This window comes from Hyla sarda, chromosome 12, assembly GCF_029499605.1.
Source record: "Hyla sarda isolate aHylSar1 chromosome 12, aHylSar1.hap1, whole genome shotgun sequence".
Taxonomy (NCBI): Eukaryota; Metazoa; Chordata; class Amphibia; order Anura; family Hylidae; genus Hyla; species Hyla sarda.
The window spans coordinates 64,726,575-64,746,815 of NC_079200.1; the positions used below are offsets into that span (position 1 = coordinate 64,726,575).

The 20,241-nt window shown below is 48.2% G+C and overlaps 1 protein-coding gene across 3 annotated transcripts in view; it reads right to left on the reverse strand.

Annotated features, from left to right (window-relative positions):
• Nucleotides 1-20,241, reverse strand: part of PTK6 (protein tyrosine kinase 6) — a 69,763-nt gene that overhangs the window by 18,134 nt on the left and 31,388 nt on the right. For 2 of the 3 annotated variants that reach the window (XM_056548264.1, XM_056548262.1), the window contains one exon: nucleotides 14,443-14,564. In XM_056548264.1, the coding sequence (XP_056404239.1) occupies nucleotides 14,443-14,518 (76 nt within the window). In that variant the 5' untranslated portion in view covers nucleotides 14,519-14,564. Of the gene's footprint in view, nucleotides 1-14,442; nucleotides 14,565-20,143; nucleotides 20,234-20,241 lie in introns of those variants that run through there. The other variant, XM_056548263.1, reaches the window with a different exon arrangement.

The window sequence follows — 20,241 nt, forward strand, 5'->3', positions numbered from 1 at the left end:
TCCTTAAGCCCACTCCGGATAGGTAAGGCCCGCAAGTTGACTCCAGCCTATAGAAGCGCCCATCCGATTGTAAACCCCTATATTAAAGGGACAATGAAGCAGGAAGTGGTCCATGCTTTCCAGCATGTCCACACACTCTTCTTGGGGGCATTCCCGGTCATCAGATCTTCTACACTTCAAATTGTCCCTCACATATAGTTTCCACTGAAAGCAGTGCCAGGCCAAGTCCCAAAACTTCTGGGGGATCCTTTTTATGTTTAAAAGATACAACCCCACCCTCAGATCCCGATCTGGGCAGACACTGAGCGCCAGAGGCTTCTGGAAGTGTGAACCCATTTGTCAAGGAACTGCCTTGACTGGGTCCTGATCTCCCTCACTCCCAGACCCCACCAACGTATTGGCTCCAGAGTAGCGTAAGCCGGAATATGCCCATGGGGTGTACGGAGGTCCTTCACTTGCCCTCCTGTCCCCCATTCCTGGAAGAAATGCTGAAACCATTCACTGCAGGAGAGTACCCACGAAGGAGCCCTCTCTGACCAGAGTTTTGTTATGTTCGTTTTGAAGAAGGTGTTCATTAAGAACACCACCGGGTTCACCATAGATAAACCCCCCTAGTCTCCTTGTGTGGTACGTAACCTCCCTCTTGACTAGATTCAACCTGTTCCCCATAACAGTTGGAAAAACAGGCTGTAGATCCTAGTGTAGTAAGCTTCTGGAAAGATACATACGCTGCCCAGATAGATAAGCAAGGGGAGTAGGTACAATTTGATCAGGTGCACCCTTTCCCTGAGGGTCATAGACCAACCCTTCCACTGGTCCATCCTGGAGCTTACCATGCCAGTTTTTAGTGGGATAATCATTATGGCTGAATGTGATGCCTAGAATTTTTGCTGACTCTCGGGGCCCTGGAAGGGTGTCCGTGATATCAAACTTAGGATCTCCCCTTCCCAACCAGAGACTTTCACACTTATCCCGGTTGATCTTCCGAGCAGCGTTCCACCTCCGACATCACCACATCGACCTCCTCTCTCTCGAGGACATGAAAATGGTTACATCATCAGCATACACTACTACTCTCTGGGCGACATCCAGCTCTGCCAGACTCCTCCCGACTCCCCCCAACGGCCCACAATCTACCCTCCGGATGAAGGGATCGATTGCAAACACGTATAAAAGCAAACTGAAAGAACAACCCTCACGGACTCTGGACCCCACCTCAAAAGAGCGGCCAGACCAACCGTTCACAAGAGGGAAACTCTCTGCCCCTGCATACAAGATCTTAAGACAATTGTGGTAGCCTGGGGTTGTAGGGTATAAGGAGTATAGCTGTGAGGTAACTAAAGGGTGCTTGTTTAACCCTTATCACTCGTGACGCCAGGGTGAGGGCTCCTCTGTACATACTTGTCCTATCGCCACCTGTCCCAAGAGCGATAGGGAAGTATTAAATAATGATTGTCCACAACCGGAGATTTTGTAGAGAACTGTCGGAACTTTTACTGCAGCTTTTATGCAGACTTAAACAGGAATAGTCCATATAACAGAGTCTATCTGAAGTTTGACAGCTGGTTGGGACCTCGTGAGTTTCTAGAGCTTAGGAGATTTATATGCGCTGTTCCACTGGATTAAGGCGATTGATATTAGGTCCAGTAGTCACGCTAGCTTTAGTGGGGATTGATATTTAAACTCACGGTTTTGCAAGTTGCGGAATTTTCAGGGTTTAGGCCTGGTCTTGTCTTTGTAAGTTGCACGGATCCACTCTCTCTCTCTCTGCTAGTCCGGAACCCAAGAGAGCTGTTACTGATTTGCAGTACAGGAGCAAGAGCCGGAGACAAGAGAGCGAGGATTGGCTGGCAGCTCCCTTATATGGGTAGGGGCTGGCATTAAGCTCATTGGTCCATACCATATGTCAATTCTCCTTAAAATTAGGATTATGGTCTGACAAGTGACTATACCATGGGACCTTGGAAGGTCCTTAAGCATAACTTAAAGAAGTAACATTAGTCATGTGACCTAAGGTCCTGCGACACTATATAGACAATTAAATATATAATTACTTATACATGTAAAAATCATAAAATTAAAGAAAGAAGAGGCGACTAGGGGTTATCCCACCAGGAGGATGCTACTGGAACAAAGTAACTCTGACTTTGGGGATCACCATACAAGGTACAGTATACCATACGGTACCGGGACACCACACAATTAACATAATTACTTGGTAAGCCATATCTCAGCAGGAGGGACCAGAGGTACTCGTGGTTCACCTGATCAAATGCTTTGGCCTGATCCAGGGACAGCATTTACCCCTTCCAGAGACCTGCACTACTCCGCTCCACTGCCTCCCAGACACCGAGAACAGCACTTAAGGTGCTTCGGCCTGGAACAGAGCAGTGCTGGGCCCCCGAAAGGAGCCGGGGTGCAAACTTCACCAGTATAAACTTATTTTAGCCAGAAGCTTAAACAGTATCTTAGCCAGAAGCTTCCTCTCCATATTGAGAAGAGCTATGGTCCTCCAATTCTCAATACGGCTGGGATCTTTACCCTTTGAGAGAAGAATCAAGGCTGACCTCCTCACTGACTTCAGCAGAGTGCCCGAGGATAGACACTCATTGAACACCTCAGTCAAGAGGGGAGCTAAAGACTCCTTAAAGGGGTACTCCGGTGCTTAGACATCTTATTCCCTATCCAAAGGATAGGGGATAAGATGCCTGATCGCGGTAGTCCCGCCGCTGGGGACCCCCGGGATCTTACACGTGGCACCCCGTTTGTAATCAGTCCCCGGAGGGTGTTCGCTCCGGGTCTGATTACCGACGACCACACGGCCGGCGGCGTGTGACGTCACGCCTCTGCACCCGTGTGACGTCACGCTCCGCCCCTCAATGCAAGCCTACGGGAGGGGGCATGATAGCTGTCACGCCCCCTCCCATAGACTTGCATTGAGGAACGGAGAGTGACGTCACACGGGGGCGGCCGTGTGGTCGCCCGTAATCAGACCCGGAGCGACCATGCTCTGGGGACTGATTACAAACGGGGTGCCGTGTGCAAGATCCCGGGGGTCCCCAGCGGCGGAACTCCCGCGATCAGGCATCTTATCCCCTATCCTTTGGATAGGGGATAAGATGTCTAAGCACCGGAGTACCCCTTTAAAAGTCCTGTACCACTAGCATGTTAAGCCATCTGAACCTGGCGACTTCTTAGGGGCGAGCCCCTCGATTGCCAGTCTCACTTCCTCTTCCCTGATTTCTTCTGCCAAAACACCAAGAGAGGGGTCTACTCCTGGCTCAGGAATGGTGTCAGCCAGGAAAACCAACATCTTGTCTCAATCCAGATCCCTCCTTCCCAAAAGGTGCGAGTAGAAGGATCTGACGACCTCCAAGATCCCTGATCTAGACCGATTCAGAGATCCCATACTATCAATAAGTCCCAAGATGATCTTACTACTCAGTGACATCTTACAGTTTCTGTAAGGGTTGGGCAAGCAGTACTTCCCGAAATTCCTTTCAAAAAACCAAACATGCGTGCCTCCTTCACCTTCCTCCATCTCTTCCTCCTCACTCCGGCAGTCATCTTGGTTACTCACTTCTCTACAGACCCGCATATTGGATAATCGATCATCAAGTTTCTCGCTGAATATACCAGCACCATCCACAATGTCCGATCTTAACTGCACAATCTCATCCACCTTTTTCTTCAGAGTTCTCACCTTGGCAGAAAATGCTGCCCTCTTGGTCTTAGCTGCATGATTTGCTTGGTAGCTTGCAAACTTTAGCTCCTCTAAGGCCTCTTAGCTGCTTGCCGAGCTGTTCATACTGTGCCATCTTGGCCTGGATTCTGGACCCAAAACTGGCCAGCAATTCTCTTGGCCCCTTTACCCCCTATTGCTGGGGTTCTGAGGAACCAGAGGTAGAAGCAATTCCTCCACTCCTTTGCCTGGAAGAGCTTCTGCTGGAAGCTTTGCAGCTCCCAGCTGAGTTTGGGGGAGGGGGCCCCACATTTCTGTAGGCCCTGGTGAGTCTTCTCACCCCCTCCTGGCTACTGGCCATTGCATGGTCCCCCAAACGCCCTGCCGGCCAAGTGCGGGGAGTGGAAGAAGAAGCCCTGGCTTCCCGGGGCTCCATAGCAGAAAACCCTGCCCAGGAGTCTGCCATACACCTGAGGAGGGGCTGATGGATTCTCTGCTTCTCTGGAAGTCTGCTGGAAGTAACAGGAGCACAGGCACACCCAACCTCACTCCAGAGCTGGACTCACTATTCTTCTGGTGAAGTTACTGTGTACATACATTACATTACTGATCCTGTACTGATCCTGAGCTATATCCTTTATTTTACTCCAGAGCTGTACGAACTATTCTGCTGGTAAAGTCACTGTGTACATACATTACTTTACTGATCCTGTACTGATCCTGAGTTATATCCTGTATTATATTCCAGAGCTGTACGCACTAGTCTGCTGGTAGAGTCACTGTGTACATACATTACATTACTGATCCTGTACTGATCCTGAGTTATACCCTGCAAGTAAATAATTGTACACAGTGACCCCACCAGCAGAACAGTGAGTGCAGCTCTGGTGTATATCACATGTTACCCCTAAGTTACATCCTATATTAAATAGAGGATGTAACTCAGGATCAGAATTAACATCTGGTATACTCCAGAGCTGCACTCACTATTCTGCTGATGAAGTCACTGTGTACATGCATTACATTACTGATCCTGCTTTGACCCAGAGTTACATTCTGTATTATACTCCAGAGCTGCACTCACTATTCTGCTAGTGGAGTCACTGTGTGCATACATTACATTACTTATCCTGTACTGATCCTGAGTTATATCCTGTAGATCTTTTATTAAAAAATGTAAAACATTACAATAATTATAGACAACACCATAACAATAATACAAACAACATACAATATATACAAGTAATGAGTCCATATAAGGATGCAGCCCTTTTTCACCTTAAGGACTGAGACCTTTTTCGCAGTTCTGACCACCGTCGCTTTACAAATTAATAACGCAAAAACGCTTTTACCGAATATTCTGATTCTAAGACAGTTTTTTCGTAACATATTCTACTTTATTTTGGTGGTAAATTTTCGGCGTTACTTGCATCCTTTTTTGGTGAAAAATCCCCAAATTTCATGAAAATCTTTCTACTTGTAAGGAAATGGATATGCCCAATACATTTTATTTTTCTTCACAAACACAATATGTCCACTTGATGTTGGCATCATAAAACGGACATATTTTTGCTTTTAGAAAAAATTAGAGGGCTTCAAAGTAGAGCAGCAATTTTCAAAAATTTTATGAAAATTGCTAAATCTGTAGGGACAGATGTTACAGAACTACAATTATCAGCATGCCTGGGCAGTCCAGGCATGCTGAGAGTTGTAGTTCTGTAACATCTGTCTCCAAACTGTGACCCTCCAGATGTTGCAAAACTACAACTCCCAGTATGCCCAGACAGCCTTTGGCTGTCGGGCATGCTGGGAGTTGCAGTTTGGCCTTCCTAGTGGTTGCCACAGTAAAGATCACTTTACTTTCACTTTCAATTCAGATCTGACCAAATCAGTTCTGACCAATGGCAGGGGATAGGAGGAGATTGCAGCACTGCAACCTCACTCCTAGTCCTCAGGATGATCAGGGCTGTCTCTGACAGCTCCGATCATCCCTATTTTCCGGGTGATCGGGTCACCAGAGACCCGATCAGCCCGAAATAGCAGAAAATCGCATGTCTGAATTGACATGCGATTTTCTGCAGTCACCAACATGGGGGGGTCTCAGAATGATTTCAGCAGGCATTCCAGTCCAGTCCCCAACCGGCTAGCGGCGGGGACTGGAATTCCCACGGGCGTATGCATACGCCCACGTCCTTAAGGACTCAGGATGCAGGGCGTATGCATACGCCCGGCGTCCTGAACAGGTTAAATGTCCATCAAAGTATTTCCTGGTCCAGCCACATTTTCACCAAACACACCACTATGATAACAACCCCACAAATGTAAACTACTAAATACTACTTAATAATAATAATAATCATAATAATTATAACCTTAATACTGATAATTAAGCTAAAATCCCCTGGCCCGGTTGCATTTTTCTCACCCAAAATAAATAAATAATTAATTTGTGTCACAAGCCACTAAACATCATAAACGGAAAATACAATTTATATTTTTGGCCCTGAGCTGGTCCCGCATCCTATGCCCCCAGTACATGATAACAGACGTCCATGAACCAGTCCAGGATATTTTGTATATATAGAGTCCCATAGAAACCCCCACCCCCTTTTTCCCACCACCCAATCTAAACTAAACCCCAACACAATGTGATAAACCAACCCCTAGAAAAAAAAATGATAAGCTAATATACAAACACTAAATATATAAACACTAAATATATATAAATACACAAACAGAAATATATACAAAATAGTACAAACTTTACAAATAACAGACAACAATGAGGCTTTCCTGCCACACAGCCCAAATTCAGCGCCTGCAAGCCCTATATTATCATATACCTACAACACAAAACAAAAAGACTAATGTGTCAGCATCAGCCCACCACCAGGGGGAGACAACAGGCTAAGGCACTTTAAAGGCAGAGCCCCTCCACAGACAAAAAGCCCTGCAAGCACCAAGCCTCTCGTACTCCAGAGAATGCACCTTCACCAGGTCACCCAGTATGTTCCTAACCACCTCTGCGACGACATTAAACACTGTGCGTTCCACATGTACTACCTGACCACTGACCTTACTAGGAATAAAGTGCTCGGGTCCCAGCCTCCAAGGTTTCTGAATGCCCCATTGGCCCATTCTGCATAGGAGAGACTGGCCAGCCTAGGCCAACCAATGGAAGCGCCCACCCTGTTGTAAACCTCTGTGTTAAAGGGACAATGAAGCAGAAAATAATCCATGCTTTCCAGCATGCCTCCACACTCTTCGCAGGGACATCACTGGTCCTCAGAGGTCCTGCACTTCAGATTGTCCCTCACAGACACACAGTTTCCCATGGAAACAGCACCAAATCAAGGCCCAAAACTTCAAGGGGACCCTGATAGAATTCAAAAGCCCTAAACCCACCTCCAGATCCTGACTTGGGCAATCCTTGAGCACCAATGGCCTCTGGAAATGAGAAGACAGAACCTTATTGTCAAGGAATTTCCTCGACAGAGTCCTAATCTCCCTCATCCCCAGACCCCACCAACGAATAACCTTCAGAACCGGGGTAGCATAAGCTGGGAGATGCCCCTGTGGTGTGCGAAGATCCTTCACTTTCCCTCATGTCTCCCATTCCTGGAAGAAAGGCCTAAACCATCCCCTACAGGAGGATACCCACGGAAGAGCCCTCTCTTTCCAGAAGTTTGCAATATTGGTCTTAAGAAAGGTATTCACTAAGAATACCACGGGGTTGACCATACACAACCCCCCTAGTCTCCTCGTACGGTAAGGAACCTCCCTCTTCACTAGGTTCAGTCTATTCCCCCATAACATTTGGAAGAACACACTGTAGATATATCAGCAAAGGGAGCAGGAATGTTTTGATTAGGTTAACCCTTTCCCGGAGGGTCAAAGACCAACCCTTCCACTGATCCACCTTCTGAGCGGCAATCTTAAGCCTGCTGTCCCAGTTTTGTTTGGGGTAATCCCCTTGGCCAAATTCAATGCCGAGCACTTTTGCAGATTCCTGGGGCGTCCAGGAGATCAAAACCAGGATCTCCCCCATCCAGCCAGAGACTCTCACACTTATCCCGGTTGATCTTGGACCCGGATGCCTTCAAGTAGCGGTCCACCTCTGACATCAACCATCGGTCCTCCTCTTGTGAGGAGACAAACACGGTGACATCATCAGCATACGCTACCGCCTTCAGAGCCAAATCCAGGTCCATTCTCACCCCCGCCAATGGTTCACAATAAATCCTCCTAAGGAAAGGATCAAATGCAAACACATACAGCAACAGGCTCAAAGGACAACCCTGACGGACGCCAGACCCAACCTCAAAAAAAGCGGCCAATCCAATCATTCAGAAGTGGGAAACTCTCTGCCCCTACATACAAGGTCTTAAGCCAATCAACAAACCCCCCTGGCAGGCCATATCTCAGAAGAACAGACCAGAGGTACTCATGGTTGACCCGATCAAATACTTTTGCCAGCCCTACCCTGCTCCACAGCCTCTCGGACACTGAGCACAGCACTAAAGGTACTGCGGCCCGGAACCGAGCAATGCTGAGTCCCCGAAAGAAGCCGAGGAGCAAACTCCACCATCCAATTAAACAGCACTTTTGCCAGAATCTTTCTGTCCCCTCTGAGAAGCGCTTTGGAATGCCAATTCTCAATGCGGGACGGCTCTTTACCCTTTGACAAGTTGATCAGTGCTGACCTCCTCATTGACTTTGGCAGAGTGCCTGAGGATGACTCCCTCTTCCCGGATCATCTCTGTCAAAACGTCAAGAGAGGGGTCTACTCCTGGTTCAGGGACAGTTTCAGCAAAGAAAGCTGATACCTTATCCCGATCTAGATCCTTCCTTCCCTCTCAAGAGGTGCGAGTAAAAGGATCTGACGACCTCCAGGATCTCTGATCTGGACCTTTTCAAGGAACCCGTACTATCAATCAGTCCTGAGACTACTTTACTATTCACTGACATCTTGCAGTTTCTGTAAGGGTCAGCTGAGCGGTACTTCTTGTAATCCCTCTCAAAAACCAAAGATGCGTGTCTGGCACTTCATCAGAAAGGACTTCACTCTGGAGATATCATCACGACTACCTCCAGTCGACACAAGGTGCTCAAGTTTCTTCCTCAGGCTCTGGTACAAGCGGTACCTGTTTAGGCTTCTGAGGCCTGAGAACTGGCGGAAGAATTTCGCAACCCCTTTTTTTGAATGTCTCCCACCACTCTGACTTACTGCTACAAAGGCCCAGCAATGGTATCTGGCTCTGAAGAAAATCCTCAAAGGACTTTCTTATCTCCACTTCTTCCAAGAGAGATGAATTGAGCTTCCAATAGCCTCTGCCCATCCGGGGGGTCTCTGTGACATTCAGAGAGAACAAAATTAAACAGTGATCGGAGAACTCCAATGGACACTGCTGAAGAGACAGCTTCCTCCTTTGAATAAAAACTGTCTATTCTGGACCTACAACTACCCCTATGATAGGTGAATCCCACGTGGTCTGGGGTGTGCCGGATGTGGACATCCACCAGACGAGTCTCACTCGCTACGCTATTAAGAGCGACGCTATCATTAGTCATCTTGTCTCAGGAACCTCCCCTGTCTTGGGGCCTCATGATAGCATTAAAGTCCCTTCCAAAGACCACCTGCCGACTTGTAAAAAGATAGGGCTTGATCCTCATAAAAAGACACTTCCGGTCCCACTTAGACTGTGGGCCATAGATGTTAATAAGGCGAAGTTCTTGTCCCTTCATGAGTACATCTAAGATCAAGCACTTCCCAATTTCTAACTCAATAACCCGTCAGCATTCTACTGCTGCAGTAAAAAAGACTGCCACTCCACCATAGGCCTCAGCTGCAAGAGACCAGTAGCCCATGCCTCCACTCCCTTCTGACTTTAAATATAGATGACATATCTGTTAACCTGGTCTCCTGCAAAAATAAAAATCAAAGGCCGCAAATCGAGCCGTATCTGACTTAATGCTGATGACATTAATGGATGCCAGTGTCAATAGAGAGGGTGCCGCCATCGAGGGTGATTGAGTTAGATGGCTTTCTTTTTCCCACTCCCCTTCTCACTCTCCACATCCGAAGAACTCTTTTCCCCCTTTAGAGATACTGAAGTATTCATCACACCAAACACATTTTTACTTTCCTCATCCCTGGACTCTAGGCCAGTCCCTTCTCCCGAGGACATAACCTCCTCAGAAGAAAAGGCCTCGGTGCCCCCTGGAAGCCCCACTGTCACCTTCAGAACCTCACCCTCAGCCTCCCCTTCCAAATAAGAGGAAGAGATGTCCTTGAGGGGTCGGAAACAATTGGAAAGGCCAATCAGAGGGGAGTCAGTTTTGCCTTCCTTTGGCACCTGGACCAGGGTGGGAGAAGATCTCAAATCTCCCCTTTTTCTACTTGTACCCCGCTTTCGTGTCTCCTTCTGACATCCCGCATAATCCTCCTCCACGCTATCTGAGGAGATGGCACCTTCCTCATTCTGGATCCTCCTGACCTCCTCATCCAGCTCATCATTCCTCAGGGTCTCAGCAGCAAGGTTGGCCTCTGGGACAGGATGAGAGGTAGTCCCGGTAACCCGGGCTTTCCCCATCATCCAATCCCTTTGGCGTTTATCAAGATGTCTTAGTTGGGCTGGGGTCTTTTTCTTGCTGTTTCTGACTGACCCCTCAGTTCCCTCCCCTCTGCTAGCCCCCTCTCCAGCAAATTTCGGCTCGTGATCTTCATCCGCTGGGGCCAAGACCACATTAGCAAAGGCTGAATGGGTGACCTAAGTCACCACACAGGTGTTACGCCTAGCGCTCCGGGTCCCCGCTCCTCCCCGGAGCGCTCACGGCGTCTTTCTCCCTGCAGCTCCCCGGTCAGTCCCGCTGACCGGGAGCGCTGCACTGTCATGGCCGTTGGGGACGCGATTCGCACAGCGGGACGCGCCCGCTCGCGAATCGCGTCCCAGGTCACTTACCCGTTCCCGTCCCCTGGTGTCATGTGCTGGCGCGCGCGGCTCCGCTCTCTAGGGCGCGCGCGCGCCAGCTCCCTGAGACTTAAAGGGCCAGTGCACCAATGATTGGTGCCTGGCCCAATTAGCTTAATTGGATTCCACCTGGTCCCTGACTATATCTAACCTCCTCCCATGCACTCCCTTGCCGGATCTTGTTGCCCTTGTGCCTAGTGAAAGCGTTTTGTGTGTCTAAAGCCTGTGTACCAGAACTTCTGCTATCCACCCTGACTACGAACCTTGCCGCCTGCCCCCGACCTTCTGCTACGTCCGACCTTGCTTCTGTCTACTCCCTTGTACCTCGCCTATCATCAGCAGTCAGAGAGGTGAGCCGTTGCTAGTGGATACGACCTGGTCACTACCGCCGCAGCAAGACCATCCCGCTTTGCGGCGGGCTCTGGTGAAAACCAGTAGTGACTTAGAACCGGTCCACTAGCGCGGCCCTCGCCAATCCCTCTCTGGCACAGAGGATCCACTACCTGCCAGCCGGCATCGTGACAACAGGTGACACCTAATCTCTGCACAAAATGCGGCAAGATGGCCTAGACCCCCACACAAGGCACATTTCTGTACCGTATAGTTTGCACTGAAGTGTGTGGGGTCACGACACCTGTGACAGAGCTTCGGCTGACCCCGGCAGAAAATCTGAATATGATCCCTACCGAGAAAGGCACAGGATGGAATATGGGTAACTGTATTTCCTGAACGCTTAAGTTTTACCAAAAACATCCAGATGCCAAACTCATCCTTGTTCTTCCGGGCAACCCCCTTCACCTCGCCATACCGTCCTAACCAGGTGATGATGTCTACACAAGAGAGTGATTCGTTACGGGTCAAAACGGTCACTCTCTTGATTTAGTTTTGACGAGACAATGCCTGCACAACAAAGTCTCGCCAGCCAGGCTCATTCTTTACCAATTCATAGTTCGACCAGAAAAGCTCAAGCCCCTCCGGCCAAACAAAACTGGTATCAAATTCAGGAAAACCATAGGGATGTATGAAGGCATAGATATCAACTGACTTGAAGCCCATCCTCAGCAAGAGCTCAACCACTTTGGTCCTTGAAGGACACATATCTTAGCCCTGCCACCGAAGACGAACCACATTCTTACAGTTACTACCTGGCCCGGCTGTTGGGAGGGACTACACCGTATCCCCCCCCCTCTTTCCTCTCGGAAGGCAGAGAGACCATGTTTCTCTATCCAGAAGGACAGATCAACTGCTCTACCTTCTATTTTGATCGATCTTTCCCCCTTTTTCAGAGCTTCCAGGAGATGTTGTTGCAATACACCGTCACTAGAGTCAGGAGACGAGAAAAGTATCCTACTTCCCCCAGCAGTGACATTTGCATAACTCCTAGGGTCTGTCACCACTAGGGGAGCAACTGGACCAGACCCTACGCTTACACCACCATTTTTAACAATACCCTTATTCCCAGTCACATCTTCACCAACACCAATAACATAATCTATAAGCACATCACCACCCTCAATGACAACATCAGCATCAACCCCAATAACATGGACCCCAACAAAAAAAATTCTAATTCCATCACCACCACCCCAACAAGAACACCACCACCTTCCCCAAAAACACTTTCGCTGGTAACATCAACTTCCATCCTCTCCCCAGTCATACACCCCGCACCCCCATTTACCTTCTCACTCACACTGGCTGGACCAGCAACAGATAAACTGTCCGCAGCAGATGTTGATGATCATGACGATGATGATGATGAATTTTCAGTCCATTTTGCCTCGGTATCACGGGGCACTAGGGCTGGGACAACCTCCGCTAGCCCTTTAATGGACCGGGCAGCATGTTTACCCAGTCTAGAGGAGGCCCCAAGCCCTGTTCTTATTAGTGCCTTCCACCTCATTAGCATTATCTCCAGTCTTTTCAATGCGATCAGCAAGATTTTCCCTTCATTTTTGGGAGCGTTCGTAACAACGTCCATAGCCACCGCAACTACCTCCAGCACTAAGTCACCCCCATCACCCACAGGGGAGTGAACTACAGCTCCGGAATCTGCCACTCTGCCCACCGCTGGGCCGCCCTCACTGTCCGGCCTTTGGGACGATGCCTTCTCTGCCCCATCCCTGCTACTGCAAACAGGCATGGAGCTCTGCGCCCTACCTGTACTCTCCCCTCACCTTTGCACCGAGTCCACTACAGAACACGGCTGGGCTGGGTAAAGGGGCTCGCATAATGACCTGACCCTGCGGCCGACTCAGGGTTTACAGGGAAGGGGGTGTAGATGTAACTCACCACTTCTTGCTGATTTGGCTTGGTCTTCTTCTTACCCCCAGGTGCCTCGTCTGGAAGTTCATCTCTGAATACCAGGTTCTCAGGGCACACTGGGGATTCCAGCATTTTGATCTGGGCCATCGGCACCCCTCCCTGGCTGCAGCTGTCACTGTCCTCCCCTGAGTCGGCAGGGGACACTGCTGGCTGCTGTGCAGGGGGCCCACTGTACGGGGCCTGCTGGTCTTGCTTCAGGCTACCAGGTGGATCTGGCTGTTGGTCTCCATCTATCTCCTCCGCATCATCCACCTGGCTCTCAGGTTGCAGCCCCATCAACCTTCTCTCTTTGTTGTCAGCCATCTCCCTGAAGCGGTCATTTTTTTCCAATTTCTCTTTAAATGGTCCACTCATCTCCCTTAACAATGCTTTACACTCGTCTAAGGCATACATTTCAGCCATTATTCTTTTTATTTGTGCCTGAATTTCTGTCTTCCTCTTCTTTGGAGGAACATCAGCCCTGGCACAGGCACACCTTAGCTCCTCCTGAAGTCTCCTGGCAGCTTTGCTGGCATCTTCATACTCACGGAGGTGACTTATTACCTGGGTGCCATAGGTGGAAATAGACTTCACCCCCACATCCTCCGATGTACAGGCTGCTTGCTGGCCTCTCCTGCTCCCCTGCGGCCTAGTCCAGGGAGCAGACGCCTGGGCCTTGCCTCCCTCCATCATCCCTGGAAACTCACTACCTCCCTAGGGAGGAGGAAGCAGACTCCAGGTGGAAAAGATGGTAACTTCCTGGAGCACAGGAGGCACAGCTGAACTGAAGCATGATGACACCCACCACTTATTGGTCAGCCCTCCAGAGCTGTACGCACTATTCTGCTGGTGCAGTCACTGTGTACATACATCATATTACTGATCCTGTACTGATCCTGAGTTACATCCTGTAATATACTCCAAGGCTCCACTAACTATTCTGCTAGTGAGGTCACCGTGTACATACATTACATTACTTATACTGTACTGATCCTGAGTTATATCCTGTATTATACTCCAGAGCTGTGTACATACATTATTTATCATGTACTGATCCTAAATTACAAATTGCAGAGCTGAATTAATATGTTTGCAGGCTGTAGAGCTGTGATCTCACAGCATTCCCTTTATGCTGTATCATTTGCACAGAGATTGCTCTGGTCATTTGCATTCACAGTTTTGCTGGTTGCTATTGGAAACAGTCAGCAAGCTTTTCACCATAGACATCCCTAACAGCCCACAGTTTTTTGTGAAGTGTCTGGTGTAAAGACAATACTTCCCCAAGGGAAAATTATCAAAGAAGCTTTGGTGCAGATATATATTCAGTACAAATAGGTAATGCAATACTTATCTAGGCATATTTTCCATTCTGGGTGACAACCCCCTATCAGAGGTAACTTAGAAAGCCTATAAGTTGTCACCCAACTTTCCCAGGAACAGAAACCACTGAAAGCTCCAAGAGTAGAAACAATAAGGTTGGTTTACCTGAAAGAGCATACAAAAACCCTTGCTTATCGCTGCCTCTTATCAGATAAGATCCCGTCATGTTTCCAGCTTTCATAAGGAGATTTACAGCCTCTGTCCGCGTCAGGTCTCCGAAAAACCATCTGTAAGGACAAGTAACAGAATAACCTCATGCTGCTATATGATGACATCACACATTAAAAGATTTAAAGGTTTGAGTAAAATGGTTTATCACTGCAAAATTATCTCAACCTTAACTACCTCATCTTGACACCATCTACATATTGTACAGAAGAGACGTTTACTTCTGTGGATGAAAAAACCTTGTGGGTTCCCCATAAATTGGGCAACATTAAAGGGGTACTCCGCCCCTAGACATTTTATCCCCTATCGAAAGGATAGGGGATAAGATGTCTGATCGCAGGGGTCCTGCCGATGGGGACCCCTGCAATCTCGGCTGCGACACCCCAGATATCCGGTGCACGGAGCTAACTTCGCTCCGTACCAGATGACTGGCGATGCGGGGCGGAGGCTCGTGATGTCACAGTCTTGACCCGCTCGTGACGTCTTGGCCATGCCCCCTCAATGCAAGTCTATGGGAGGAAGACTTGCATTGAGGGGGCGCGGCCGTGATGTCACAAGCGGGGCACGGGCACGACATCATGAGTCTCCGGCGCTGCACCCGACACTCTAAACGAATGCCGGGTGCAGCAAGGGAGATTGCGTGGGTCCCCAGCGGCGGGACCCCGCGATCAGACATCTTATCCCCTTTCCTTTGGATAGGAGATAAGATGTCTTGGGGCAGAGTACCCCTTTAATGCAGTAGACAATTGTCATGAATAACTCTCAGGTTCCACTTTTTTCTAAGAAAGTTGGATGACAAAAGATATGGCTGCCAGTATGACTTCAGGTAGGGTTCTCGATGCTACACAACATTCTAAGGCCCTAAATGGGATATAAAGTGAAAGGGGCTACATGTAGGGAACCATGTACAATATGCTGGATGATGTGTCTGAACCTTAACAGTAGGGGGCAGATGAAAGTATGGCCCAAAAGGTCAATTGCCCCAACCAACTAGTGACCTCCACCATCTCCACAAGTGTGTAACATTCATTATTGTGAAGGTGCTAGAACTCTTTTCAATCCTATTGTAACTGGCGGACCCACAAAGTTTACCCAAGGATTCCACTAGACCTTTATTTTAGTCCAGTAACTTGAAACCCTGCATGGTGTCTTTGTTTAAAAGAACCAATGAAGAATCCCCCACTGGTGTTATCTTCGGTCATTGGAGAAGACAAATGTAGATGTAGAACAGCAGAGATAGACTCTCAAGGCAACATGAAGAAGCCAATGGGGAGCCTAAAGACCCCCAACAGAAGACTTGTTTTAGTAGTCACCAGAAGAGATAAATGACAGGCCTGCTAATAAATTGCTGGAATTTTCCCAGTAGTCATGTGGCCAGTGATCTGTGATAAAAGAGCAAAGTTCATAAAGATTGAGCTTAGTCGACACAAAAATTCCCCAGAAACTCTATGAAGAAAGCTGCCAAGATATTTTTGCAGTAGATTACATATTTCTTAATGGAGAAATAAGGTCATATGTAGCACGTTGGCATTTGCCTGGGTGGTATTGTTATTGTAGAATGGATCATGCTAGAACTACAAAGGAAATTGTGGTGTGCCACTCTAGTGGGTAGTGGCAGGGCCACGGGTGTTGCAGTGAGTGGTGGGATCAGATGTTATTAACCCCGGGGGGTCGGATGGTATTAACCCCTATGTGTTTGTGATGCCAGTGTGGTTTTCGGGTTCCGGAACACCACACGCCCGGATTATCTGCTATCCCATGTGCTAGTAGTTGTTACGCCGAGCGCTCCGGGTCCCCGCTCCTCCCCGGAGCACTCGCAGCATCCTCTCATTCGCAGCGCCCCGGTCAGACCTGCTGACCGGGTGCGCTGCAATATCTCTCCCAGCCGGGATGCGATTCGCGACGCGGGAGGCGCTCGCTCGCGATGCGCATCCCGGCTCCCGTACCTGACCCGTTCCCCTCTGTCTTGTCCCGGCGCGCGCGGCCCCGCTCCTTAGGGCGCGCACGCGCCGAGTCTCTGCAATTTAAAGGCCCACTGCGCCACTGATTGGCGCAGCAGGCCTAATCAGTGTTATCACCTGTGCACTCCCTACTTATACATCACTTCCCCTGCACTCCCTTGCCGGATCTTGTTGCCATTGTGCCAGTGAAAGCGTTTCCTTGTGTGTTCCTAGCCTGTGTTCCAGACCTCCTGCCGTTGCCCCTGACTACGATCCTTGCTGCCTGCCCTGACCTTCTGCTACGTCCGACCTTGCTCTTGTCTACTCCCTTGTACCGCGCCTATCTTCAGCAGTCAGAGAGGTTGAGCCGTTGCTGGTGGATACGACCTGGTTGCTACTGCCGCTGCAAGACCATCCCGCTTTGCGGCGGGCTCTGGTGAATACCAGTAGCAACTTAGAACCGGTCCACCAACACGGTCCACGCCAATCCCTCTCTGGCACAGAGGATCCACCTCCAGTCAGCCGAATCGTGACAGTAGTGAATAAAGAGTCCACAACCAGTTGCAGGTAAACGGAGGCTTTACTGAATAGAAGACAGGTGTAATTATCTTCACAGCTATGGACAGATTATCCCAGAGATGTATATACACAAAAAAAAGTAGGTGAAACCCACACCTCAAAATGTAAACAAAACATGGCTTATCAGCATAACATATCCCCTATAAAATAAGCCAATACATTTTCACCAAATTTCATATGCAAAATTTATTTTTATTTAAACATGAAATTTTACCCAATAATGACCCATAAAAACAAACACACATAGGATGATTAAAATATTTTTTTAGGATGGAGGAGCACAGTGCAGAACAATTTAAACAAACAATTCATGTATTCAGATGTACACATATAGCAAATAAATAAATGAAAAATTCATAAGGAAAGGTAATAAATATGTATATGTACCATGACTTTAAAGAGCCAATTTTTCTATAAGACGCACTTTTTGGTGCGTCATATACGGCGAATACACACTTATCGCGGCGGTCCCTGCGGCCATCAACGTCCGGGACCCGCAGCTAATATAGGACATCACCGATCGCAGTGATGCCCTCTATTAACCCTTCAGACGCAGCGATCAAAGCTGACCGCCGCGTCTGAAGCGAAAGTAACATTATTCAACACTGTTCAGTCGGGCTGTTCGTGACCGCCGCGGTGAAATTTCACCGCGGCGTGCCGAACAGCTTACAGGACACCGGAAGGGACATTACCTGCCTCCTCGGTGTCTGCTCCGTGCCGGGATCCCCTGCATGGCCGGCGACGTCCCGTCATCCAATAGGAACGACGTGCGTGATGACGGCGACGGCGAGGGAAGAAGACGTCCGGAGCGTCAGGGACACCACGGGGACGTGGCGACAGCGATGGAGCGACATTCAGGGCAGCGGTGACGGGTCCGGAGCGGCGGGGACACGTGAGTATTACCTCCTATACCAGTGGTCTTCAACCTGCGGACCTCCAGATGTTGCAAAACTACAACTCCCAGCATGCCCGGACAGCCAACGGCTGTCCGGGCATGCTGGGAGTTGTAGTTTTGCAACATCTGGAGGTCCGCAGGTTGAAGATCACTGTTGGGTTCAGAATCTTTTTTTTCTAGATTTTGCACCTTTAAAATTGGGTGCATCTTATATGCCGGTGCGTCCTATAGGGCGAAAAATACGGTAATCAACAAATCAATATATATGGCATGTAAACAGGTATAATATTGCACCGTATATAAGCGTAGCAAGATAATGTAAATAGAGGTAGTAAACACAGACTATATTGCACTAGTAAAAGAAATGAAGCTGCAAGGTAAATACCTATATTGCACTAGTATAAGATATATTGCACTAACAATAAAGTGCAATGAGTGATAGGACTGGCACTACTACTACTCATTGCACTTTATTGTTAGTGCAATATTTCTTTTACTAGTGCAATATAGTCTGTGTTTACTACCTCTGTTTACATTATCTTGCTATGCACCTTATATGCAGTGCAATATTATACCTGTTTACATGCCATATATATTGATTTGATGATTAATTTGGCTCTTTAAGGTCATGGTACATATATATATATATTTATTACCTTTCCTTATGAATTTTTCATTTAATTATTTGCTATATGTGTACATCTGAATACATGAATTGTTTGTTTAAATTGTTCTGCACTGTGCCCCTCCATCCTAACAAATATTTTAATCGTCCTATGTGTGTTTGTTTTTATGGGTCATTATTGGGTAAAATTTCATGTTTAAATAAAAATTAATTTTGTATATAAAATTTGGTGGAAATGTATTGGCTTATTTTATATGGGATATGTCCCAGAGATCTCAGCAGCACACTTGGTCAACAAAATGGAGGCTCTTAGCGCACTTTTTGATCAAAACGTGTCCCCCATCCACCACGTGGAGGTGGCCTCATATAGGATGGGACCCTAACATTCACTTACCTCAGGCTGGGCGACATGCTGGATCCACTAACAACCTAAAACCACCTCCTGTGAAATAGGGGAGGGGATGCACGGCTACAGGGGGAGCCACGCCCCCCCATATTGCACAGCAAAAACAAAATGAAACTAAAATGTAGCCAGCACCTAGCCCAATACACGGGTGCACGCTGCTGTGGCAAGTACAAGACAAGTAAAAAAACAAAAAAGAGAATGGCAGCAGCACACTTGGTCAACAAAATGGAGGCTCTTAGCGCACTTTTTGATCAAAACGTGTCCCCCATCCACCACGTGGAGGTGGCCTCATATAGGATGGGACCCTAACATTCACTCACCTCAGGCTGGGCGACATGCTGGATCCACTAACAACCTAAAAATGGGGGGGAGTGGCTCCCCCTGTAGCCGTGCATCCCCTCCCCTATTTCACAGGAGGTGCTTTTAGGTTGTTAGTGGATCCAGCATGTCGCCCAGCCTGAGGTGAGTGAATGTTAGGGTCCCATCCTATATGAGGCCACCTCCACGTGGTGGATGGGGGAGACGTTTTGATCAAAAAGTGCGCTAAGAGCCTCCATTTTGTTGACCAAGTGTGCTGCTGCCATTTTCTTTTTCTTTTTTTACATGTTTTGTACTTACCACAGCTGCGTGCACCCGTGTATTGGGCTAGGTGCTGGCTACATTTTTGTTCCATTTTGTTTTTGCTGTGCAATATGGGGGGGGGGGGAGTGGCTCCCCCTCTAGCCCTGCATCCCCTCCCCTATTTCACAGGAGGTGGTTTTAGGTTGTTAGTGGATCCAGCATGTCGCCCAGCCTGAGGTGAGTGAATGTTAGGGTCCCATCCTATATGAGGCCACCTCCACGTGGTGGATGGGGGACACGTTTTGATCAAAAAGTGGGCTAAGAGCCTCCATTTTGTTGACCAAGTGTGCTGCTGCCATTTTCTTTTTTTTCTTTTACATGTCTTGTACTTGCCACAGCAGCGTGCATCAGTGTATTGGGCTAGGTGCTGGCTTCATTTTTGTTTCATTTTGTTTTTGCTATGTCCCAGAGATGTGACCAGTACCCACAGTGCCTCGTAGCTTGCTGGACCAATACTTGTAAGTAACTTGACTTGGACTTGTAATTTAGACTTGGCTGTCATTAGACTGGACTTGACTATGTGCAGGACTTGACTATATGCAGTGACAGCAGACATAGACTTGTAGACTTACTGGAGAGTTGTAGCTTTGTGGAACTCCAGATGCTGAACACTTATCTCTAAGGTCTCTGGTAGCTGCTTAAGCAAAGAAGTTGATGTTACTCTCAGAAG